This window comes from Schistocerca nitens, chromosome 1 (genome assembly GCF_023898315.1).
Source record: "Schistocerca nitens isolate TAMUIC-IGC-003100 chromosome 1, iqSchNite1.1, whole genome shotgun sequence".
NCBI lineage: Eukaryota > Metazoa > Arthropoda > Insecta > Orthoptera > Acrididae > Schistocerca > Schistocerca nitens.
The window spans coordinates 838,112,667-838,140,538 of NC_064614.1; the positions used below are offsets into that span (position 1 = coordinate 838,112,667).

Below are 27,872 nucleotides of genomic sequence, written 5' to 3' on the forward strand. Positions count from 1 at the left end.
TTGGGTAACAGAAGAAATATTGAATTCAATTGATGAAAGAAGAAAATATAAAAATGCAGTAAGTGAAGCTGGCAAAAAGGAATACAAATGTCTCAAAAATGATATTTACAGGGAGTGCAAAATGGCTAAGCAGGGATGGCTAGAGGACAAATGTATGGATGTAGAGGCTTATCTCACTAGGGGTAAGATAGATACTGCCTACAGGAAAATTAAAGAGACCTTTGGAGAAAGGAGAAACACTTGCATGAATATCAAGATCTTTGATGGAAACCCAGTTCTAAGCAAAGAAGGGAAAGCAGAAAGGTGGAAGCAGTATATAGAGGGTCTATACAAGGGCGATGTACTTGAGGACAATATTATGGAAATGGAAGAGGATGTAGATGAAGTTGAAATGGGAGATATGATAATGCGTGAAGAGTTTGACAGAGCAGTGAAAGACCTGAGTAGAAACAAGGCCCCCGGAGTAGACAACATTCCATTAGAACTACTGACAGCCTTGGGAGAGCCAGTCCTGACACAACTCTACCATCTGCTAAGCAAGATGTATGAGACAGACGAATTTCCCTCACACTTCAAGAAGAATATAATAATTCCAATCCCAAAGAAAGCAGGTGTCGACAGATGTGAAAATTACCGAACTCTCAGTTTAATAAGTCACAGCTGCAAAATACTAACGCGAATTCTTTACAGACGAATGGAAAAACTGATAGAAGCCAACCTCGGAGAAGATCAGTTTGGATCCGTAGAAATGTTGGAACACGTGAGGCAATACTGCCCCTACGACTTATCTTAGAAGAAAGATTAAGGAAAGGCAAACCTACGTTTCTAGCATTTGCAGACCTAGAGAAAGATTTTGACAATGTTGACTGGAATACTCTCTTTCAAATTCTGAAGGTGGCAGGGGTAAAATACAGGGAGCGAAAGGCTATTTAGAATTTGTACAGAAAGCAGATGGCAGTATAAGAGTCGAGGGGTACGAAAGGGAAGCAATGGTTGGGAAGGGAGTGAGACAGGGTTGTAGCCTATCCCCAATGTTACAATCTGTATATTGAGCAAGCAATAAAGGGAACAAAAGAAAACTTCGAAGTAGGTATTAAAATCCATGGAGAAGAAATAAAAACTTTGAGGTTCGCCGATGACATTGTAATTCTGTCAGAGACAGCAAAGGACTTGGAAGAGCAGTTGAACGGAATGGACAGTGTCTTGAAAGGAGGGTATAAGATGAACATCAACAAAAGCAAAACGAGGATAATGGAATGTAATCGAATTAAGTCGGGTGATGGTGAGGGAATTAGATTAGGAAATGAGATACTTAAAGTAGTAAAGGAGTTTTGCTATTTGGGGAGCAAAATAATTGATGATAGTCGAAGTAGAGAGGATATGAAATGTAGACTGGCAATGGCAAGGAAATCGTTTCTGAAGAAGAAGAATTTGTTAACATCGAGTATAGATTTAAGTGTCAGGACGTCGTTTCTGAAAGTATTTGTATGGAGTGTAGCCATGTATGGAAGTGAAACGTGGACAATAAATAGTTTAGACAAGAAGAGAATAGAAGATTTCGAAATGTGGTGCTACAGAAGAATGCTGAAGATTAGATGGGTAGATCACATAACTAATGAGGAGGTATTGAATAGAATTGGGGAGAAGAGGAGCTTGTGGCACAACTTGACTAGAAGAAGAGATCGGTTGGTAGGGCGTGTTCTGAGACATCGAGGGATCACCAATTTAGTATTGAAGGGCAGCGTGGAGGGTAAAAATCGTAGAGGGAGACCAAGAGATGAATACAGTAAGCAGATTCAGAAGGATGTAGGTTGCAGTAGGTACTGGGAGATGAAGAAGCTTGCACAGGATAGAGTACCATGGAGAGCTGCATCAAACCAGTCTCAGGACTGAAGACCACAACAACCACAACAACTTACAATTCAACAAGAACCGATATTTTTATCAGACAGAATGGGCATATTCTAAGCGAGACGGAACAGTCAAAGTTCCTAGGCGTTCGGATAGATAGTAAGCTGTTGTGGAAAGCCCATGTTCAGGATCTTGTTCAGAAACTAAATACTGCTTTATTTACCATTAGAACAGTATCTGAAATAAGTGACAGTTCAACACGAAAAGTAGTCTATATCGCATATTTTCATACGGTTATGTGGTATGGTATTATTTTTTGGGGTAATTCTTCTGATTCAAAAACGGGCTGTTCGAGCCATATATGGTGTAAGTTCGAGAACCTCTTGTCGACCCCTATTCAATAGTCTGGGAATTCTGACATTGCCCTCACAGTATATATTCTCTTTAATGTCGTTTGTTGTTAGCAATATTAGCTTATTCCCAAGAGTTAGCAGCTTTCAGTCAGTTAATACTAGGCAGAAATCAAATGTGCATGTGGAATGTACCCGCGCGGGATTAACCGAGCGGTCTGGGCGCTGCAGTCATGGACTGTGTGGCTGGTCCCGGCGGAGGTTCGAGTCGTTCCTCGGGCATGGGTGTGTGTGTTTGTCCTTAGGATAATTTAAGTTAAGTAGTGTGTAAGCTTAGGGACTGATGACCTTAGCAGTTAAGTCCCATAAGATTTCACACTCATTTGAGCATTTTTTTGTGGAACGCACTTCCTTGACTCTTGTGCAGAGAGGAGTGCAGTATTCTGCTGCATCCATTTTCAATAAGCTACCACAAGAACTCAAAAATCTTAGCAGTAGCCCAAACACTTTTAAGTCTAAGCTGAAGAGTTTCCTCATGGCTCACTTCTTCTATTCTGTCGAGGAGCTCCTGGAAGAGCTGAAAAATTAAGCAAATTCCAGTGTTACATTGTTGATTTTCTTTATTTAAACTGACGACTTGTCACCTGAATATGTTTCTTATATTTCATTTTATCTGTTTCTACTATCATGTTATAATTTCATGTATTGACTCGTTCCATGACCATGGAGACTTCTCCTTAGCGGGCCGGAGTGGCCAAGCGGTTCTAGGCGCTACAGTCCGGAACCGCGCGACCTGCCTCGGGCATGGATGTGTGTGATGTCCTTAGGTTAGTTAGGTTTAAGTAGTTCTAAGTTCTAGGGACTTATGACCTCATCAGTTGAGTCCCATAGTGCTCAGAGCCATTTGAACCATTTACAACTTCTCCTTAATTTGGTCCAACGGAACAATAAATAAATGTCTCGTCGTCCGCTATCCGATACAACATTTCCGCAGGGAATTCCCCACGAGCAACCTTATTTGATGAATAATGTGCTGCGCCGTTGTGGATCTGTGTGGTTGCAAGTGTAAATTTCTAGAAAATACTCGCCTAACAGTCGTTCGTGGAATGACAGTCTCGCGAGACGCACGTCACGTTGATTGTTATGGACCGCAGGCAAAGCTCTCCCTAACTTATTCGACGTAATTATTAGCAGGCGGGCGATCTGGTAATTTATCTTGTCGCAGTGAATAACCGGCTTGGAGGTTCATTAGTGTATCCGGTGCGACATTTACGGCGAACAGCTGTAGCAGGGTTCGTTCCATCACACCAAAGTTCGCTGTGAGCACGTTCCGCATCAATGAAAGTAGCCATTTCAAAAACGCACTACGCTAGCGTGGATTGGGGACTGATGCACTACCTGAATAAAGTTTAATGTTTTTTGCTACAAACTGAAACATGTACCAAAAGCTATAAAGTCCTTTTTGAGTCACCCTGCCTTAGGAAAACAACCCAAATAGACTACAATACGGGAAACAAAGAAATGTGAAATGTGGTGCTACTGTAGAGGTACGAAACTACCATACGCTGAGCAGCAGCGCGTGCGCAATCGGTACGTACAACATAAGGGTGGCAGTTTTAACTGAGAATGTGGAACCAGACATCTGTAACTGCCAATTTAGGTGCTTTTTAGACGAACTTTAATTGAGGTTCATTGGCAGCAGCTTGTAGGCATATCACTTTCCGACAGAAGCAGTCAAGTTTCAAATATTTGTCATCCTGTTTTAGGCAACAGTTTCTTATCACTGACTGGTCACCCAGAACGATCAGACAAGAACTGTCAAAGACTACGAGACACGTTCCTATATTTTTCAGCAGACGCAGAGACACACACTGATCGCTGGAACATCATGACCACCTGTCTAACAGCCGGTATGTCAATTCCGTCACGGATGATAGCGGCGACACTTCGTGGTATGGAAGCAATGAGGCCTTGGTTCGTCGCTGGAGGGAGTTGGCACCACATTTGCACATACAAGTCACCTGACGCCCATAAATTCCACGGAGGGGGCGATGAGGCTGAGGCCACGTTCAGTCACATCGCAGATGTGGTCGATGGGGTTCAGACCTGTCGAGATAGGGGATGGATGGGCCAGTGCATCAATTGGAACTCGCAAATGTGTTTCTTGAACGACTCCACCACACTCCTGACTTTGTAAAATGGCGCATTATCTTGTTTAAAAATGCCACTGCTCTCGGGAAACATGATCGTCATAAAGGAGCTTATGGAGGCCCATCGCGCTTTGTGTGCTCAGACACATTTTGGTTATGTTCTTCACGGGTATGCTGCCGGATATAATCGCCTTCAATACACGATATTTCGGTGATCCATCTGACCGCCATTTACAGGTGCGATCGTTGAGACAATCACGCCGGAACCGAATAAACATCAGAAACGGCGGATCCTTTATACCCCGGGTCCAGGTCACTGCATTTGCGCGAGAAGCGGAAGAGCTGCCCCCTGGGAAGCGAAGAATTGCAGCGCCGCCGGCGGTAGAAACTGGCGAAAGCGATAAATCGCAAATTAATTTTAGTACACAAAAAAGAAAATGGTTCCTTGAGACATGGCGTATATTATAAAGAAGGTCATTTTGTTCGGGATACCTCATTACATAGCTATTATAATTTAAAAAGGGGTCTAACTCACACAAATTTTGTGTGGAATGTGACAGGCATTCGGTGAGACCCTGGGGCTTTGTTCACTTTCAGTAATTTCAGCTGCTTCTCAACGCCACTGACGTACGTATGTGTATCATTCATTTCTGCTGTTGCTTTGTTATCACGAATTTCGATTTATTTGTCATCCATGAGAGTCTGGATACTAACTTTGTTGCTAGTGACTGCCATTATACATGACAAGGACTTTCCAGGTTTTGTAAGAAGTCTTTCGACAAGAAAGGAGTCATTGAGGCCTTCACATATTGTCCTTTGCCACTGTATCTATAGATTTATATTTGTCTTAAATCTATCGTGCAGTCACTGAGCCACAAGAACTTGTTTTTCACAATTGAACGTCATCACCACCACCACCACCACCACCATCACCACCATCTTCTTCTTCTACTTCTTCTTCACTTCAAGCCTTAGGCTTTTTTTGTTTTGCCTGTTATGGAAGCCATCGCTTCATGGTCATCCTTGACTTCTACCGACTGATTCAAATTTTTGTATTTGGAGAGGTAATCCTCTTCCACTCACTCTTTGGAGCTGTTCATTCCAGATTCTCTTAATTTTTGTATTTTATTGAAGATGTTAAATACATGGGTTGGATAAAAAGTAATAGTAACACTGATACACTGAAGTGCCAAAGAAATTGGTATAGGCGAGCGTATTCAAATACAGAGATATGTAAACAGGCAGAATACGGCGCTGCGGTCGGCAACGCCTACATAAGACAACAAGTGTCTGGCGCAGTTGTCAGATCGGTTACTGCTGCTATAATGGCTGGTTGTCAAGATTTAAGTGAGTTTGAACATGGTATAATAGTCGGCGCACGAGCGATGGACACAGCATCTCCGAGGTAGCGATGAAGTGGGTATATTCCCGTACTACCATTTCACATGTTACCGTGAATATCAGGAATCCGGTAAAACATCAAATATCCGCCATCGCTGCGGCCGGAAAAAGATCCTGCAATAACGGGACCAACGATGACTGAAGAGAATCGTTCAACGTGACAGAAATGCAACCCTCCCGCAAGTAGCCGCAGATTTCATCAACGAGTGTCAGAGTGCGAACCATTCAACGAAACATCATCGATATGGGCTTTTGCAGCCGAAGATCCACTCGTATACCGTTGATGACTGCACGATACAAAGCTTTACGCCTCACTTTGGGCCATCAACACCGACATTGGACTGTTGATGACTGGTCTGGGCAGACGAGTCTCGTTTCAAATTGTATCGGGGGTATGGATTTGTAGGGGTATGACACAACCTCAATAATCCATGGACCATGCATGTCAGCAGGGGACTGCTCAAGCTGATGGAGGCTCTGTAATGATGTGGGGCGTATGCAGTTGTAGTTATATCGGACCCGTGATACGTCTAGGTACGACTCTGACAGGTGACACGTACATAAGCATCTTGTCTGATCACCTGCATCCATTCATGTTCACTGTACGTTCCGACGGACTTAAACAATTCCAGCAGGACTCCTCGCGCTCCAACTCCAGCCCGGGCATCCTACACGTCCAGTGGTTCCAGGAACACTCTTCTGAGTTTAAACACTTCCGCTGACCACCAAACTTCGCAGACATGAAAATTATTGAGCATATCTGGGATGCCCTGCAACGTACTGTTCAGAACAGGTCTCCACCCTCTCGTACACTTACGAATTTATGGACAGCCCTGCAGTATTCATGCTGTCAGTTCCCTCCAGCACTATCTCAGACATTAGTCGAGTCCATGTCATGTCGTGTTGCGGCACTTCTGTGTGCTCGTGGGGACGTTTGTCAGGTGTACCAGTTCCTTTGCCTCTTCAGTGTACAATTCATACCAGATTGTATTGACAGACGTTCACCATATTACATGCCCTCAATATAATGGCCCAGCATATCGATCATATTCTCCACCACATGGAAGGTGCATGTGCCATCAGCGTATCCATGTTTGTCGACGTCTCGCAAAGACCATCCCATGACACGGATAACGTCTTCTCTTGTGCTGTAGCGCATGACATGAAGAGTTTTCTTCATTTCGGCGAATAGGTCATAACCACAAGAGCTCATATTGGGTCAATAAGGCGGATGTTCCACTGTCTCACACTCCCACACAAGAAGGAGCTCCTGCACGTGTTTCTTCGTGTGGTGTCGTGCATTGTCACGAAGTATGATGGGATGTAGGGTATCTGCGATCCACATGAAGCAGGGAGGTCCACAGCTCAATTGTCATATCGTCTATGGGGCTTCATTCCAAGTGGGGCCAATCTCGAATGACATACTTGCCAGCACGAAACACTTTCACCCATTCGCCACTGTACGCTATGGCAATGTTGCGTCACGCCATCCCTGAAAACATTGTTGTGCGCTCAGACCACATGCCTTTTAATCTTCATCCATGGATTTCGTTCCTGTTTTGTAAACATATCGTTAGGGCACTTGAACTGGTCGCCCGCACTTTCGGACAATATACATTGCAGCTGACTCAAATACAGCTGTTGGCACTCACTGCACTACTTCAATTGAGCTTATGCTATCAGTTCCAGGCAGCGCGCCTGCCATTATGCCCACCCTTCGTGTTGTGGCGGTGTTGCCCTGCTTTTTTATCCAACCCTAGTATAATCAACTCTTCTCAAATTTCAGCTTTGGAGCATCGCTTTGCAGCTCTTAGAAACCTTACCTATGTTGCCTGTACTCTGTAACTTTCTTGACGTTTACTTATAACCTGCAACTGAAAGCGAAATATTCCTGTTTGCACGCTTATGATCCCAGATGCCACATCGTAAATATGCCAAGTCAAGACCTGATACTGGTTGGATCAGTTGGCCTAGGTCACTTCAACTATAATGTTCTGCATTTCCAACACTACACTTACCGAGATGCAAAACCGGTATCAGCGAGCCCTGAACGACACGATGTTGGCTGTGGCAGAGAAGTGGGCAACGCCGCGGCCGCCAGACGGCATCCCCGGGCTGGAGCTGGAGCGCGAGGAGTCCATCGACTGCCCTGAGTGCCTGCCCTCGTGCAGCGACGTCCACTACACCATCAGGGCCAACTCCGCGCCCTTCGCGCCACTCAACGGGCTCGACACTTCACACCCACTCCTGTGAGTACCTGTGGCTTGCTGCAATGTAAACAAAGCTTCATATAAAACGGCACAAGTGAGCTTTTCAATGGACACTTAAGTAGTCAGTTTTAAATTGAAAATGTGACATTTCTACAGTTTACATCTAGTCGCATCTAGTCACGCCTTGTCAATGGAAATTACTCATTTCAGACAATACAGATCCAACTCAATCAGTTGCTGAATGAACATTGCTAAGGGACGGTATGAATATGACATTTGCAGTAGGGTACCTTGCAGAAGGCCACTGTTTGCAGTAACAAGTATTTATTTTATTTTATTTTATTTATTTAAACCTCTAGTTCCGTAAGACCAGATTGAGGAGCAAATCTCTAAGGTCATGAAACGTCTCAGTACATGAAATTACAACTTAAATGTAATAACAGATAAAATAAAATGTTTATGAACCCAAAAAAATTCAAGCCATAAGTTTCAGAAAATACAATCAACAATACAACCAGAATTAGCTTAATTTTTCAAGGAACTCTTCAACAGAATAGAAGGAGTGACCCATGAGAAAATTCTTCAGTTTCGATTTGGAAGCGCGTGGATTAATGCTAAGAATTTTGATACAGCAGTATATTGCACACCTTTCTGCACAAGACTTAAAAGAAGTGCGATACAAATGCAGATTGGATTTCTGCCTAGTATTAACTGCGTGAAAGCTGCTAATCCTTGGGAATAATTTGATATTGTTGAGAAGAAACAGCAGTAATGAATATACTGGGTGATCAAAAAGTCAGTATAAATTTGAAAACTTAATAAACCACGGAATAATGTAGATAGAGACGTAAAAATTGACACATATGCTTGGAATGACATGGGGTTTTATTAGAACAAAAAAAAAATTCACAAAATGTCCTACTGATGGCGCTGGACAGCAAAACGTTAGTAACTGCTACCGTGACGGGTGAGAGGTACGCCGATATGTTACAGAATCGCATTCCCAGCCTGGCTGATAAACACCTGCTGGAACGTACGGTGTTTATGCAGGATGGCGCTCCACCCCATATTGATAGACGCATGAAAGATCTCTTGCGGGCGTCGTTTGGTGATGATCGTGTGCTCAGCCGCCACTTTCGTCATACTTGGCCACCCAGGTCCCCAGACCTCAGTCCGTGCGATTATTGGCTTTGGGGTTACCTGAAGTCGCAAGTGTATCGTGATCGACTGACATCTCTAGGGATGCTGAAAGACAACATCCGACACCAATGCATCACCATAGCTCCGGACATGCTTTACAGTGCTGTTCACACCATTATTCCTTGACTACAGCTATTGTTGAGGAATGATATTGGACATATTGAGCATTTCCTGTAAAGAACGTCATCTTTGCTTTCTCTTACTTTGTTATGCTATTCTGATCAAATGAAGCGCCATCTGTAGGACATGTTTGAACTCTTGTATTTTTTGGTTCTAATAAAACCCCATGTCATTCCAAGCATTTGTGTCAATTTGTACCTCTCTATCTACATTATTCCGTGATTTATTCAGTTTTCAAATTTATACTGACTTTTTGATCACCTGGTATGTATTGACAGGCCAATGTCAGAATACCCATACCAGTGAACAAGGGTCGACATGAGGTTCGCGAACTTACGCCACTTACAGCCCGAAATGCCCGTTTGTGAGCCAAAAATATCCTTTGATAATTGGAAGAGTTACCACAAAATATAATACCATATGACATAAGCGAATGAAAATAAGCAGAGTAGACTAATTTTCGTGTCGAACGATCACTTACTTCGGATACCGTTGGAACAGTAAAAATGACAGCATTATGTCTTTGGATAGCAACCTGAACGTTGGATTTCCACTACAGTTTACTATCTATCTGAATACCTAGAAAGCCGGCCGGTGTGGCCGAGCGATTCTAGGCGCTACAGTCTGGAACCGCGCGACCGCTACGGTCGCAGGTTCGAATCCTGCCTCGGGCATGGATGTGTGTGATGTCCTTAGGTTAGTTAGGTTTAAGTAGTTCTAAGATCTAGGGGACTGATGACCTTAGAAGTTAAGTTCATAGTGATCAGAGCCATTTGAACCCAATACCTAGAAAACTGAACTGTTCAGTTTCACTAATCATATGGCCATTCCATGAAAATAAAACGTTGGGTTTTGTTGAATTGTATGTTAGAAACCGTGAAAACTGAGTCTTACTTTGATTTAGCGTTAGTTTATTGTCTACAAGATATGAACTTATGTCATGATCCGCACTATTTGAAACAGATCCAATGTCACACACAACATCCTTTACTACCAAGCTAGAGTCATCAGCAAACAGAATTATTTAGAATTAACTGTAATACTAGAGGGCATATAATTTATATAAATGAGGAACACTAATCCCTGGGGCACCCCCCTTTTGACCGTACCCATTCAGACCCCACATAACAGCCTTTCTCAACACGGTAAATAATGACCTTTTGCTGTCTGTTGTTAAAGAAAGAGTTAACTAATTGTGAGCTACTCCCCGTATTCCATAATAGTCCAACAGCTGGAGCAACATTTTGTGATCAACAAAATCAAACACCTTAGTTAAATCAAAAAATATGCCTAGCGTTCGAAACCTTTTGTTTAATCCCTCCAGTACCTCACGGAGAAAAGAGAATATAGCATTTTCAGTTAAATTTCTAAAGCGGAACTGTACGTTTTATAGCAAATTATGTGATATAAAATGATCAATTATCCTTACATGCACAGCCTTTTCAATAACTTTAGCAAACACTGACGGCATAGAAATAGGTCTAAAATTGTCGGCATTATCCCTTTCTCCCTTTTTATAAAACGGCTTTACTACTGAGTACTTTAATTGTTAAGGAAACTGACAATTCTTAAAAGGACAAATTACAAATATGGCTAAGCACAGCGCTGGCATCTGACTAGCATTCTAGTAGGAGCCCCTTCATATCAGTGAGAGTCCTTAGTCTTCAGTGATTGAATTATTGACTCAATATCTCCCTTGTGAGTACCACAGAGGAGTATTTCAGACACCAATCTCGGAAACACATTTTTTCTAGAGAGTTTTTATTAATTTTACAGCAATGCTCAGAAAATGATTGTTTAATACTGTACATATATCTGACTTATCAGTAACAGAAATATTTTTACTGCGAACTGACTTTATATCGTCGACTTGTGCTTCTGACAAGACACTTCCTTCACAACTGAGCACATGGTTTTAATTTTATCCTGTGAATTAGCTATTCTATTTGCATACCACACACTCTTCGCCTTTCTAATAAGAATTTTAAGCACCTTACAATTCTGTTTGTAATGGGCTACTATAGCTTGATTGTGGCTACTTCTAAAATTTTGATATAGTTTCCACTTTGTTCTACATGATATCCTTATCCCACTAGTCAGCCACTCAGGCTGCCTTATACTGCTAGTACCCGATTTAGAGGAACTGTCAAAGAGCATGGGAAATGTGTTAAGCAAAGCATTATATTTGTCATCTATGTTATCGGCACTATAAACATACTGCCACTCTTGTTCCTTAACAAAGTTTAAAAAACTCTCTATTGCCGCTGGATTAGTTTTCCTACATAGTTTGTAATTATATGTGGCATTTGAGTACAAAAGCCTTTTACTGTTAAAATTTGTGCATCATGGTCTGAAAGGCGATTCACTATTTTACTAACAGAATGCCCACTCCATAATGAAGAATGAATAAAAATATTATCTACGGCTGTGCTACTGTTTCCCTGCACCCTGGTTGAAAAAACACAGTATACATAATATAAGTTTAGGAGATCTACCAGCATCCTTTTTCTTGCACAACCATAAACAAAATTAATATTGAGGTCACAACATATAATAAATTTTTCGTTCTTTCTATAAAGTGAACCAACAAACCCTCTCTAGCTTGAGCAGAAATGCTCTGAAGTCAGAGTTAGTGGACCTATAAACAACAAACACTAAATTCAAGGGCACCTGCACGACATTCAAATGCCTGTTCAGTGCAGTGCCGTGATACGTCTACGGAGTCACATGGAATACTGTTTTTACGTACATGGCCACTCCCCCACTCCGCATGAAACTCCTTGAGAAACAGCCACCTAATCTGTATCCTGGTAAAGGAAGCCTCTGAATCGTCAAGTCATTTAAGTGGTGCTCCGATTCATCAGTAATGTCGGAGTCAACATCTATAAGCAGTTCATTAACTTTGTCTCTAATACCTCTTATATTTTGATGAAATATGCTAATTCCTTCTGTACTTGGGTACCTGACCTTCTCTGAAGGTGATCCTTTATTAGAGGGACTTCCTTGAAGCAGGTATATCTATCGGCTGACTTCAACCTAAAAAAAGTTGCAGCTCTAACACCAATTACTACAGGAATTTTTCAATGAGTATTCCAACCACCACCCACTACAGTGTCACTTATACGCTTTGCCAGCCTTCCCTTCCCATACCTGTTTAGGTGTACGCTATACCTAGTGAAACTCGATCTATTGACAGACTCAACTCGCATCACTGCAATGTGAGCCATGCCCTCTGCCATCAGTGCCTTCTCCAGCCTAACAGCTGCATTACGATGAGGCCGATCATGACGCTGAAACAGTTGCACAAACTGTACATTAGTGCCACCAATTTGAGTAGCTATCTTTACCAGGTCTCCACCTACGTCATATTCCCCGTCCCTATCAAGACTACTCCCTGCTCCTTCTACAGTCACTACCTGACTCTCTTTCGTAAAATTCCTACATAACTCCCCTATTCTCTCAGTCACTTGAGCCAGTCCTGCACTAGGCTTCACAATGTTGGTGACCTGGTACTCACTCCTCAACACTTCCTGCAACTGAGGGTCCACCCCTCTACTGTAAGAACTATCTAGCAACAGAACCTTCTTCTTTCTGTTAGACTTAGCAACTGACTTAGTTTTCCTAATACCGAGGACTACTGCATGTTTCCTACACCTACAGCTACAAGAGGCTCCTCTCCACTCAACTCTGATAGTTGGTCAAATCTATTGCACATACGCAAAGTACAACTGTCTAAATACCTCCTCCTCCTAGCTGCCTTGTAGCTAACTGCCAGTTCCTCCTTTGCGTATTGTAACTGCACCTGAAGGGCACAGATCTTACGATCCTGCTCCTCTATGCACTTATTTCTGCTACAGATTCTGCATTCGCAGGACAGGATCTCGCTAGAATGCCCAATGGCTTCCCAACTGCATTCCCGCAAATGAAAATAATTTGAACAAATCGCACTCTGTAACCCATTACTCACAAACCTACGACACAAAGCCCACCCTTCTCACTTACGGTAAAATTTTACAGTTACTGAAAAAAAGTCTAAGTTATCTGATTACACCAGTAGTACTATTTACAGAACTAACAATAGTGGATCCGAAATTCTCTCTCTACTAATAAAGCAACAACTTTTATTAATACTACTAAACCACACCTAAACCACACCTAATACCAGTACCACCAAATCTACACACAATTTCTTAGCTGAAACCAAAAATTCAAGTGGACACTGGAAGACTCAACGAAGTTAAAACAGGGAATGAAAATTGTACTGAAATATTTCACTAGAAACAATAAGAAACTTCAACTGAAATCTACCACACACAAAGTTTACAATTCTAAAAAAACATAGTGAGGGAACGTTTCCTAAAGTTTATTAAACCATTATTTCGCCAGAAACAGCACGAGACACCTTTGGAAACTAATAAACTTAATAACTGATAACAGCGCACAAACAGCTTAGTAAGAACTTAAGAACCGCTACAGCTGCAGCTGCTTGCCGCGAAATGTAAACACACTGCTAATATTTGGATGAAAGATTGAAAACTACTAAATTTAATATTCGAATACAGTGCACAAACAACTTTGGCAGTACTTAGCTTTATAACTGCTACAGCTGCAACAGCACGGCGCGAAAGCTGCACGTCTTCAATGGGCCAAACTTCACACACTGAAGCTTACTGCAGACATGATCTTCGATGGGGTGAGTCGCAGTGAGCCCAGTGGTGACGCTTAGTCACTAACCTTTTGTGCCTTCCAGGATGGTGGACTGCTGTTGGAGAAGTACTAGCTAGCAGACTCTTATAAATGCCCCCCCCCCCCCCCCCCTACAAATCAGACTATTATTCTCAGGTGTTCTATCATGCTTGGCAACGTTCTTTGTACATGAACTTATCGAGGTGTGTATTTGACACTCATCACTGCCATTCCCATCAGCTTCTGAATTTGAGGTAGAGTCAACTGCAGTGGCAGATATCCAGTCACTTACGAAGGACTTCGTCTCCAGTAACAACAGGAAACCGCTTGAGCTGGGTGTCCGTATACGGAAGAATTGGTGTCTTGCTGTGTCCCTGCTGGGTGAGTGTACCCTGCTGGCGGCCACGTCCGAGCTTGGGGAGGTGATAGCCTGGTCTCTCCGTTGCCAGAGCGACTCCTTCTTTACTAATCACTACCCAACATGCCTTTTGATTTGGTCATGCTGGATGTTGTAGTTCAAACACCATTTATCCCGGTGTGGTACGAGACGACAACGAGTTAGTCGACTGCAACTGACACACTTCTACTAACAAGTGCTGTGCTGGCTCCCGATCCGGCAGTTGCTGACCACGGCACTCAGTACGCCAGGTGCCACTGACTGGCAACAGCCTCACGCTGCTGTAATCTCACTCTGTGCTAAAATGCATAAAGGTAATGGAATCAGGTTTGTTTCACTAACGACTCGCCAAGCAATTCCAGCCACCATCACCTCTACAGCCCACATCCAATCAAGCAAGTGGCAACTTCTCCTGTCCTACAAACAGTTGACTTCTCTACCGACTGAACACTTTCTATGATGGTCTTCGTGGTCCTGATGTGTTGCTGCTCTAGACTGTGATATGGGATCTGCTGTGGGTCGATAGAGCTCTGTTCAGCGGTATAGAGAAGCGAACATATTAGATGTCATAAGGATTCGGGTAATAACAGGAACTTCAAAACCAGTACAAGTGGAGAGGACTGGATAAAGCTGAATTTGGTCTTGTAAGTAAGGTTACAATGGTACTGAGAATAGATGAGGGTAGATGTGGTAAAATGAAGTGAGGGTTGTTTCGACTGTTAGTCTCAGCAGCATTCGTGGTTAATAGGCAGTGGGCAGTCAATCTGGATAATGGAGGTTGTGACAGTGGTGAAAGGCGTGGACCTTTTGGAGGAGAGTGGCAACGAAGTGGATAACGTCTTCAGTAAAGGGGTAGGGATACAATGATTTATTGTTGTCGACCGGTGGGGCGCGATGAGATAATTTATTGTCGTAGGAGCTTTAGCCATACATTTATAGAGGTGGTGGTGGTGGTTAGGGTTTAACGTCCCGTCGACAACGAGGTCATTAGAGACGGAGCGCAAGCTCGGGTTAGGGAAGGATTGGGAAGGAAATCGGCCGTGCCCTTTCAAAGGAACCATCCCGGCATTTGCCTGAAACGATTTAGGGAAATCACGGAAAACCTAAATCAGGATGGCCGGAGACGGGATTGAACCGTCGTCCTCCCGAATGCGAGTCCAGTGTGCTAACCACTGCGCCACCTCGCTCGGTACACTTTATTTATAGAAGTAGATGGGTTGGAACAGGTTACTAGTGTTGAGTAAAGCAGTTTAGAACATTGTTTTAGGAGGTGATCGGACTTGCAGTCAGGATCCAGGTTTATTGTTATAGTCTTAAGTTAAGTGCTCATTATATACGGCTATGTGACGTTTTTGGTAATGGTTTGTCTTGTATCTCGTCCATAAACAGAAGACGTAGGAACGGAGTTAGCTTCAGAAACAGACCATAGCAACAGAGAGGGCACTGCCGAGACAGGCGTGCAGCCAGCAGACTGATTACGGAAGTCACTTGCAATAACATGGAGGGTACCTACGACTTGGCGTTAGTTGCCGCACTACCGGAACATAGCCAAGAGCGCGCCGCCGATCTTCATGTTATCTCTGAGCCATGTCGGCGGCAGCGTGTGACTTGGTCGGTTCCGCATGTCCAGTGCTGTATGTTGGTTATAATTAGTTCCAGCCACTTGCTCTTGTGGACGCTCATTGATTAAGCACTTGTAGCCTGGGGCAACGCAGCTGAACAACACGGAAGCACTTCCACATGAAGTTGCGAGCCTTCTTAAAGAAGACTCCCAGAAGAGACACATTGAGGAACTGGGACACAAACGTTACTGGCGCATCAGTACGTGCTGGCCAGTCCGGCTGTACACTTATAGTAATGGAAAGTTACAGATAGAGAAAAAGAAAACAAAGAGAACCAAAATTACTGACATAATAATGGATGACCGAAAGATGAGAGGAACAGCCGAAAGATTTACCCTCCACCACTTTCTCTGGAAGAATTAACCCAGTAAGGATTTGGCTGCTGTTGCTGCTACAGGCACTTCGTGTTTGAATCTCTCCGTGATTCCGTCTGCCTCAAGTTTCACACACCGTTGTTGACATAGCTGTGACTGGGATTCTGCTTATCGACTAGCCTTCAGACTTACGAGTGACTGCTGTGTATTAGAATCTGCAGAGGATTGCCTTACAGACACTGCCTCCGTATTAACCTTCGGATTAACAAGTTATTGGTGTTGAACGGACTCTGTCCCGGATTACCTTATGGGTTCTGCTTACGGAAAAATTTTCTTAAATTGCAAGTTCATGCTGCCTAAGGACTCTGCTCCAGACCACCGCTGAACTCTCTCATCGTGTTACGTAATATGGTGGGCGTTTAATAAATATTTATTCGATTAGAAAGATATGGAGGAGCTTGTCAAGAGAAAGGCTCAACGCAATGCATTGATAAATGAAAGCGCCATCGGTTGTGTAGCTGACAGATAAAGTAGATTCTGAGAAAATACCAACAAGGAATGTGGACTTGGGTTATTGTGGATGTGTACAGGTTTTCGCATCTGGGTGCTGAGGTTAGAAATCAACTTCGGCTGACACTCATATATTGTAATATCGGTGACAGTCCCTATGGTCAAAGTAGTAATGGTCGCCGACCGATGAGGTAGTTGAGTTTGTCTAGCCCATGGAACATTGATTAGGAGACAGAAACATGGGTACCAAAGATTATGTGGTGATTCAAGCAGTATGAAGGAGTGAAAACTAGAACTTGAAGACTTGATTACAGATTCTTTGTGGTGTATGCATAATATATGAGGTGTCCCAGAAAAGCTGTGACAAACTTCGACGGGTTACTGAGGATGTCTTGAGTAAAAAATTGAGATTAGGAACCAGTTTCCGGAAACATCATCCAATTACAGGTGCTGGCTCCTGCCACTAGACCACCCATTCGCCAGCAAAAGTGACTTTGTACGCTGATGGACCATAGGCGGAACGTCTTTCAGTGTTTTATGTTATTCATTGATCGCAAAGATCGTAAATGATTGCAACGACCGCCAGTGGAGAAGACGGAAGAAGCTTCTGTGTAGACAGGCCTTGTCTTCTATGAATACGATGCTCCGTTGTTTTGGTGGACGACTGTTTAGGCCACTGGTTTCTCTACAGTTTATTTTTCTTCTGTGCACTGAAAAACTGTGGAGATTTTAGAGGGTTCCAGGAGAAAAATAAACTGCGGATGGAAGCCCGTGTCCAAAACTGACATCCACCGGGACGATAGAGCATCGCATTCGTATGAGACAAGACATTTCTACGCAGCAGCTGGCTCCATCTTCTCCACTGGCGATCGTGGCAATCTATTGCTATCATTGAATAGCAAATAACACTGCGAGACCTTCCGCCTACAGTCCGACAGCATAGACAATAATATATGCTGCTGTATATTTCGATTAGAAAGTAATTTTTTTTTTTTTATTTCAAAGGGTAGAATTTTGTTATTTAGTAATGTGGAGTCAGATCACAGCAAAATAAATGAATGTGTTGGATTAAAGGTTAAGGATTTGATGGGAGTGCAGCCGATTACTTCGCAATCTTGTGTTTGACATACGTAAGTAACTACTTTCAAGTGCTGGGGCTATTATCACATGTTGTAAATAGATCGTAAACTGACAGTGGCTGATGTGGTTCACATTCGTACTGTTTTTAATAAACAGACAACTGTTATTGTATGTTACGCTTTGTTGCAGCGACGGCGTGGAACTGGGCAACCACAGCATCATCAACTTGTATTTCGAACGCGCCGACTCCGTCCTTCTGCGTCAAGATGTCCTTTACTACTGGTACGACCTACTGAGTAAGTAGGCCTCGGTTTGCTTTTCTTTATCCGAGTTTCAATGGCTACGAAGTGTTTGGTTGCAGATCAACAAATAGCATTATCTGCTTTAGTATTGTTGATCTATCAGTCCTCAATTCCTTTTAATATGAATATTATCTACAAAGTGATAGTCTCTCAATGGGATCCCCAATATCAAGAACGTACCGCAATATCTCCATAAACCATTTAGAAAATCAAATCTCTGAGGGAGCAGCCACACAAAGAAAATATGAACTCATATACTCATAAAGATATGTTAATGACATAATTAGATGACATATATAGTTGAAACACGAGGAAGTACAGACAAATTCAAAATGGATATTAACATGGCACACATGAACCCAGGAACATAATATTCCCATTAGAAAATTAAAAAGAAGAACGGATTAACATTCTTGTCATAAGAATAAGAATGGAAAATTGTAAAGACATTTTCTACATATGCAGAAAAGTTGTAGTCAGGGACACAGTTCTGCATTCCACATCTGATCAGCCCTCAACCAAAAGCAAGCTGCACTGAGTCAGATGTTTCAAAGGGTAAATATGATTCTCCTTAACAAGAGAAATTATGAGAATTAAATACAGTAAATTAAACAAATAGCAATTAATATTTGGCATGATACACAGACAACGTACAGCTTAATTACAAAACTAGAATGGAAGTACAATCACATACACATAATACAGGCAACTACGAAAATCAGCAGACTACATACAGAGATGACACACGTACTATCATACCCAAAAGAATTCAAATGACTTGAAATGCGTTTCGCCTGATTTGCATGTAGCCCACATAATGTAGTTGCTCTGCAGGTCCTCTAATCTCTTTGCAGTACAGTAGTTTCATTAAGCAAAATCGATACCACAAGAGCCGCGCGGGATTAGCCGAGCGGTCCAAGGCGCTGAAGTCATGGACTGTGCAGCTGGTCCCGACGGAGGTTCGAGACCTCCTTCGGGCATGGGTGTGTCTGTTTGTCCCTAGGATAATTTAGGTTAAGTAGTGTGAAAGCTTAGGGACTGATGGCCTTAGCAGTTAAGTCCCATAATATTTCACAGACATTTGAACATTTGATACACTGTTCTTTAAGATATCAGTCGTTTGCAGAGTATGAAATCAGCAAATTCTTCGATTATTACTACCATTATCGCTGTTAACTATTTCATTCTTCTGCTGATACACGCGTGCTTGAAGGAAAAATTTAATGCTTCCTGGTCGTTATTACAAGCAGTTGCCCAAATACAGCGAAATATTTTGTTCGCAGTGAATAGTTGCGGCGTTCTGCGACAACTGGACCATCCGTTTTCTAGTCATTACTACTGCGAAATACAGGAGAACATAATGGTTCCTTCTGTTCGTCAGAGATTTCAGGAAGAGTGGGAATAACCTTCCAACATGAATGTTCTCCTTTTAAAACAACATTAGTTTGCCTTACCTCCTTTCCTTTTTTAAAAGACTGAGAGAAACATGAAACTATTTATTTGTCACATGGTGCATGACGTCAAAGCCGATGAAGACATCAAAGAGAAAGTATTTGGTTTTTTTTTGACGTCGAGAAAAGGCATCATATTAATTTATTTTCTCTTTATTTACATGCAGGTAGGAAGCTGATACCGACGAAAGCACAAAAGAGATATCATGATATCATTTTCTTTTAAAACCAAGCAGAAATCACGGTACATACAGAGAAAAAGTGACGCAAAACCGGTTGTTTAGAAGTAATACTTTCAAATTATAAATACTTAATAATTCTCGTTGCAACCTAAACGAATAACTCTTCCAACCAATTAAATTTCATGGAAGTGGCAGGACTTGAAACCCCTGTCTGCAGACTAGAAACTGACCGCCTTAACCGCTATACCATTCTACCAATAGCGTACACTACGCTTACGAAAGAATATCGTATGGTCTGCGGTGTCACGCCTTTACCGTGAAACAGAAGTGATATACCGAGCGAAAGTGGCGCAGTGCGTCTTCGACGGAAATGCAGACACCCTATATGACTCTGAATTGCATGAACCGAGTTATGAAGGACATAAGCTAATTGAAAGTGACACAATAGGTATTTTGCTAGGTTTTATCAGGTCTGCTGATTTTAGAGATGTCGTGTAAGAGCTTGACAGCTGCTTATGCAAGTGTCATAAGATTTCGACATAGTGTTGGCGAAGTTACTCATGTGGCAATTGCTCTTGCAGAAAATGGCTTGAGAATCTTTGAAGCATATACTGTCACCATGACAGTAATGCATCAGAAAATGCAGTTGAATTATACGTTTATCGCAACTATCTTCTGACGAAAGTTTAATGTAATGGAAGGAAACTCTTTTTTCAGGCGCAGTTGTGAAGTGATTCAAGTATATCACACAGTAATCAAAATGTCTCTTTACTAGGAAAATTTATCTCTTCTGATTCAGATATAAAAAGATAGACATGAAAAAGTGTGCATTTTTGCTACCGAATACGTTTTTCACATCCAGACTAACTATTGCCATTAATGGCCCATAGGACCTTTTTCTCAGCTTTCTTGTGAAGTAGGTCAGTATTTCCAAAATAGACACTTCTATTCAATCCTAAACGTACTGAATGGAGCTTGTGAGATAGCTTATGATGCAGAGCATGTCCGATGATTTAGTCACTGAATTTCGTTCTGGCCGTTTGTAGATCTAATAGAGATAACGAGAAAAAGATTGACAAACTGTAGTGTTTCTCTACAGAGATCCGAACCGACATGTAGATCGACCACTGCAATGCAAATAGAGCGTGTTACCACTAAGGCAACATGACACTGCTGCGGTATACCTTTCTTCATTACGTCCATATTTCCTAATATTGATTACTCGGAATGTGATATAAGAGAGCAATTGTTGCTTAAGTGCAAACGTCAAATCTGGGTTCAACCAAGGAATTTTAGTTTGTGCAACATCCTAAACGGAAACCATTTAGAATATTTCATCGCGATAACAAAAAATGGTTCAAATGGCTGTGAGCACTATGGGACTTAACGTCTGAGGTCATCAGTCCCCTGGAGCTTAGAACTACTTAAACGTAACTAATCTAAGGACATCACACACATCCATGCCCTAGGCAGGATTCGAACCTGCGACCGTAGCGGTCGCGCGGTTCCGGACTGAAGCGCCTAGAACCGCTCGGCCACCGTGGCCGGCTCATCGAGATAACAAGAAATATAAATTCTAGCCGCTGGCTGGCCACTTGAGAGACGAAGTCCAACTCATTCACTTAAGGCAGTGAATAATCCCGGCGGTCCCTCAGAATTCATTCAATATGCAAGCGTCTGGCCATATGCAGCAACTGGCAACACTGAGGGATGCAGTATTATATGGAGGAAGTTCTGTCAGTCTTCTCGGAGTGTTACGGAAATATCTGTTCGTCGTGTGGTGGTAAGCTTTATGCTTTGTAAACATGTTCGAATCCACTTAATTCCCAAGTTTCATTAAATCATATATCGGATATCTGCTTAGGTTATCAGTCTGATGGAACTTTAAACATGAGTCGTTTCATTTTATATCCACCTGCAGTAGTCACAAAGTCCTGGAAACATTTCCACCAAGCACCTCGTGGTAGTTTCAATGTTAGAACCGTTTACGCTCGATAGTTTCCTCAGCCCACAGCAGCTGCCGGCTACCCACTGTATGCCACCCGCCACCTATATCAGACACCTCCGATTAGGTGAAAGTGGCGCGGCGCTATGGGTGTATTTATCAACAGTCTTTTTCTCATTTGAAGTTCTCGTATGTATCTCGCAGTTACGATTTCGATTTTGCATGACTGAAACTTATGAACGTTGTTCAAGTGTGATAAATACACTAGTGGCCATTAAAATTGCTACTCCAAGAAGAAATGCAGATGATAAATGAGTATTCATTGGAAAAATATATTATACTAGAACTGACATGTGATTACATTTTCACGCAATTTGGGTGCATAGATCCTGAGAAATCAGTACCCAGAACAACCACCTCTGGCCGTAATAACGGCCTTGATACGCCTGGGCATTGAGTGAAACAGAGCTTGAATGGCGTGTACAGTTACAGCTGCTCATGCAGCTTCAACACGATACCACAGTTCATCAACAGTAGTGACTGGCGTGTTGTGACGAGCCAGTTGCTCGGCCACCATTGACCAGACGTTTTCAATTGGTGAGAGATCTGGAGAATGTGCTGGCCAGGGCAGCAGTCGAACATTTTCTGTATCCAGAAAGGCCCGTACAGGACCTGCAACATGCGGTCGTAGATTATCCTGCTGAAATGTAGGGTTTCGCAAGGATCGAATGAAGGGTAGAACCACGGGTCGTAACACACCTGAAATGTAATGTCCACTGTTCAAAGTGCCATCAATGCGAACAAGAGGTGACCGAGACGTTTAACCAATGGCACCCCATACCATCACGCCGGATGATACACCAGTATGGCGATGACGAATACACGCTTCCAATGTGCGTTCACCGTGATGTCGCTAAACATGGATGCGACCATCATGATGCTGTAACCAGAACCTGGATTCATCCGAAAAAATGACGTCTTGCCATTCGTGCACCCAGGTTCGTCGTTGAGTACACCATGGCACGCGCTCCTGTCTGTGATACAGCGTCAGGGGTAACTGCAGCCATGGTCTCCGAGCTGATAGTCCTTGCTGCTGCAAACGTCGTCGAACTGTTCGTGCAGATGGTTGTTGTCTCGCAAACGTCCCCATCTATTGACTCAGGGATCGAGACATGGTTGCACAATCCGTTACAGCCATGCGTATAAGATGCCTGTCATCTCGACTGCTAGTGATACGAGGCCATTGGGGTCCAGCACGGCGTTCCGTATTACCCTCCTGAAGCCACCGATTCCATTTTTTGCTAACAGTCATTGGATCTTGACCAACACGAGCAGCAACATCGCGATACGATAAACCGCAATCGCGATAGGCTACAATCCGACCTTTATGAAAGTCGGAAACGTGATGGTACGCATTTCTCCTCCTTACACGAGGCATCACAACAACGTTTCACCAGGCAACACCAGTCCACTGCTGTTTGTGTATGAGAAATTGGTTGGAAACTTTCCTCATGTCAGCACGTTGTAGGTATCACCACCGGCGGCAATCTTGTGTGAATGCTGTGGAAAGCTAATCATTTGCATATCACAGCATCTTCTTCCTGTTGGTTAAATTTCGCGTCTGTCGCACGTCATCTTCGTGGTGTAGCAATTTTAATGGCCAGTAGTATATATAGTAGCACGTGGAGAAGATATAACGTTATTCTCTGTGGGTTTAGTAGAGGAGTGAAGGCAACAGAGGCACCTTTGAACCTTTGTATCGTGTGTGGTGTGAGTGCTTTTGGCAAAACACGTCAGAGAAAGACTTTTTCTTTGCTTCAAAAACATCGTTCTTGCATGAATTACTTTGCACATTCAGGAAGCCTCGATAGCAGACACATATTATGATGGAGTACGACCATTTAAGCGTCATGAAACATTTACATTCAATAGGCAAGGTTCAGAAGTCAGCAGCAGTAGTACTGCATGCTATAATTTAAAACAACAAAAATCAAATGGGTGACTATCAATGCATTTTTGTTCGTTCATTATCAGTTGGTTCATTGAAAATTATAGTGCAGTATTCCCACTGGTTACTAGCTATGATGTCTTTATGTTCACTTCTTAAGAAGAGTTAATGGCTGAGCCCTAACAAAAGGCATATACTTCATCAAAGGGCAATGTGAACATAATATTTTGCCTACTCTGCCTCGAAAAGGGTGCTGTGCATTACGAAATCTCCCCAGGAGAGAGTATACAAGAGCTGGTAATTTTTTGCCAACAACTAAGACACGTATTGGTCGCAGTGTAAGAAAAACGACCTACAAAACTTCATCAGGTGTTGATACTACGTGATAATGTACTTTGCCGATTTCACTAACAAATCTGTACAGAAGTTTGAAACGTCATCAATCATACACTTATTCTTCTGATCTTATGCTCTCGAATGTTTAGTTTTCAAGCTTCTTATGGAAAAACAGTCAACAAAATTCCTCTCTGGACTAAAATGCACTTCAAATCTGGTTTGACGACATATTTCACTTTGAAACAGTAGGTTTCTACAGATGTGTAACTGGTAAACTAACTGAGTATTGTCAGACTGTTTTAGATAATGCGAGAGAATATACTATTGATGATTAATTTCTCTCTGATTTTTACTACTGTGTTCAATAGAATAATGGACAACACTATTAAAATATGCACTGTACTAATTCAAATGATATTCAGATTACCACAGTATCCTTATGACAAGCTTCTTGTAGTCAAACATGAAGTATCTGTAACAGGATCGTGCCTATATCAGCATGAATTACCAATATATTACTCACTCTGGACTCCGAAATGGTCTGTGTTTACTTGCTGTCCTGCGTGACAATGAAGCAGTATGGAAGTGCGACATTTTATAAGTAAAATAAATAAAATTTGCTTATTGGTTTTTGACCGAACTGTTTGTAGCTCTGTCACAAAACGGCTAAAAATGTATCCTTCAGCGAGATTGAAACCGGGAACCAAAGGAGCCCCCACTTTACAGGTGACGACGTTGTCTCACAGCTAGCGGAATGCTGCACCATTCTGCTCTCCCTTATCGCTACGGTGCTGGCTAGGACGTTATAAGCTCGCAATGTGAAAGACGAGCTTAACTCCAGTCCCCACATCTAATGGCTTTCCTGGACTCAAAACCATAAACTGATGACTTTATTTCACGTCTTATGTGAAAATTACTCAGATTATTTAATTTAAATTGTATGAACATATCAAGCGAATTTTGTAATCTACTCCTTCGTCATCCAGGAAGTGACTCGTCGGTCACAGATTTGCCAAACAAATCTTGCGTTGTTGGCGACATCCAGTTATAATTCTAGCAGCAAATACCAGTCTCGAGTGTTTAGGATGTGACTACAGTTTGTGTCTCAAAGACGTATTGGATGAGCGCCAAAATACTCAATGTATGTCAGTGAGTATTATTTGCGCTTCTGTAACTGGGTCTATGGACCAGAGCTTCATCACTAATAATGCAAATACGCGCCAACTGCAAACTAAACAACTGAAATCATCAAATATCACATTTATTTGTGTTTTCTGTCTTAATAGTACTGAAACCAAAAATCCCATAGTCAGACAAGTTTCGCATTTTCAGAACGTCTCCAGTAATTATACTGTAAATGTCATGAGCAGGCAACACATATTTTTTGTGATGATATACTTGGAAAATATTTATCTTGAGATCGTTGTCAATGGCACTATCCATGAAATACAGGCACAAAAATGAAGACACAGCAACACAACATCGATTATAAAATGGAATATCCACGGGGCTACTTTTTAAGCTGTGAATAACATGAAGGTCCAGTTCAAGAAAAGCTGGTGTGCAGAAAACCACAAGAAATGACAGAAATGCACGCTCAAAATTTCTTTGAAAATTAAACTAGCGAAAGTATGCTGCACAACTTCAAATCCAGCGTCTTCTGACGTTAAAGAAGAAGCAGCTGTTATTAGAAAGTGGAACATAGAACACAAAATGCTAACAGTAACGTCTAGAATAAGTAATCCTTGAGTAAAGCTGTCATTTACACTATGAGTAAATACTAAAAGAAAGATACATGTCATCTACTCATTACGATTAAAATATATTGGCTGCTGGTGCTTTGTGAATAAAAGTGAAAAGTGCCTATATTGAAGAGCTTCTCAACGTGGAATATGCTTTAGGCAGAGAGAACCCAACACAACAACAGGTTCTTCAAGCTGAGTGTGGTGCTGAGATTCTATGCATTGCACACGCAGAGTCATCAGAATTATCGAGTTCTATTGAGGCGGCATAGACGGTCAGACGGTTCTAGAATTTCCAGAAACTGTCCCTATGCTGCTGAATCATAATGAAAAATTACTACCATATCAGATTATAGGCGATACTTAATTTCTACCTATTAAAGAATTGCTCAACAGTGCATGAACAGCACTAACCCCTCATCCTACACATAACATAGTCCCAACATATGCCAGTCGATCCCTGCAAAATGATCTGTGTTCGCCTCTTTCTGCCCATGACCTAATTTCTATCGCAGGTCTTTCAGCCCATTACCAAGGCGATAAATGAGTGTTATGGTCTACTACAACATCGTTCACGCCCACTCCTCCAACCACCCACCACACCCACTGTGGATGTCTCGTAAATCATGACATAAAACGCAGATTTATATCTACATTATCCAGCTTCTTGTCAACTTTTCTGACTGCCGCTGCTCTGAAGAGAAGTACTTAAAGTAAATAAGAATATACTGACTGGCGATCATCAAATGTTTGCATTCTTCCAAATCCATTACACCAAAAATTGTGACCTACATATCAATGCAGTACAAACATAAGGGTTCCGTAGGAACCTGGTACTGAAATTCTTTACGGCCTTTATCAGTTAAGATAGAGAAGGAGGAAACAGTCTGACTTTAAATATACTATTACAGCAGGATTTGAGCTTACAGCTACAGCTTTAGCAGCACTTAGCTACTGAGGAATCAAGAACGTGAAGAACAAAAAATGGTTCAAATGGCTCTGAGCACTAAGGGACTTAACATCTGAAGTCATCAGTCCCCTAGAACTTAGAACTACGTAAACCTAACTAGCCTAAATACATCATACACATCCATGCCCGAGGCAGGATTCGAACCTGCGACCGTAGCGGTCGCGCGGTTCCAGAGTGAAGCGCCTAGAACGGCTCGGCCACTGCGGCCGGCCGTGAAGAACATTCTCTCAAAGGTTTTGTACAGACTAAGGTAAAAAGAAGCAATTTAATCATTTATTTCACGTTTAATTTAACATACTTCAACGCAGCTCAAGTAAGTTTTGCCCATTGGCAGGCGCTTGTGCGTATAGGAAACTGTTACATAAAGACAGAAATGAAAGAATAGTGGGTTTTACGTACCGTCGACATCGAGGTCATTAGAGACGAAGCACAAGCTCGGATTATTTCAAGGGTGGGGAACGAAATCGGTCATGCCTTTTCAAAGCAAACATCCCAGCATTTGCCTGGAACGATTTAGGGAAATCACGGAAAACCGAAATCTGGATGGCCGGACGCTGGCTTGAACCGTCGTCCTCCCGAATGCGAGTCCAGTGTGCTATCCTCGCTTGGTAAATGTAGAGATAAATTGTCTTAACCTAATTTAATTTAATGGTGTTTTGTTCACTGTTCGCGTATTTGAAGGTAGCGGTGTCAGTAGTTGATCAGAAATCAACGTCGACTGGTGCCTTCTGCTGGCGTGGAGATGTGTCTCATTGTAACTGACACCATGGCCTCTGTGGGAAACATAGATGTGGTATCGTGTGATATACACACATCAAAAAGAGTTTTGCATCACCTCGGTTCCGAGAGCTCGGGAACCTGTACAGAAAACTGGAACAGAGATCAACATAAACATCATATCAGCCCCTTTTATTGGTCATGAAAACCACACATTGCGTGTTGTACCACCACACAGCGAGTCCTTCAGAGGTGGTGGTCCAGATTGCTGTACACATCGGTACCTCTAATGCCAGTAGCACCTCCATTAAGGCACTGTTGGTCCAGATTGTCCTAGTCCTCAACGGCGATTCGGCGCAGATCCCTCAGAGTGGCTGGTGGGTCACGT

The 27,872-nt window shown here is 42.4% G+C and overlaps 1 protein-coding gene across 1 annotated transcript in view; it reads left to right on the forward strand.

Annotated features, from left to right (window-relative positions):
- LOC126208398 (sodium channel protein Nach-like) overlaps window positions 1–27,872 on the forward strand; it is a 239,755-nt gene that overhangs the window by 140,320 nt on the left and 71,563 nt on the right. The window contains exons 9-10 of the mRNA XM_049938887.1: window positions 7,827–8,001; window positions 18,081–18,187. Of these exons, the coding sequence (XP_049794844.1) occupies window positions 7,827–8,001; window positions 18,081–18,187 (282 nt within the window). The remainder of the gene's footprint in view (window positions 1–7,826; window positions 8,002–18,080; window positions 18,188–27,872) is intronic.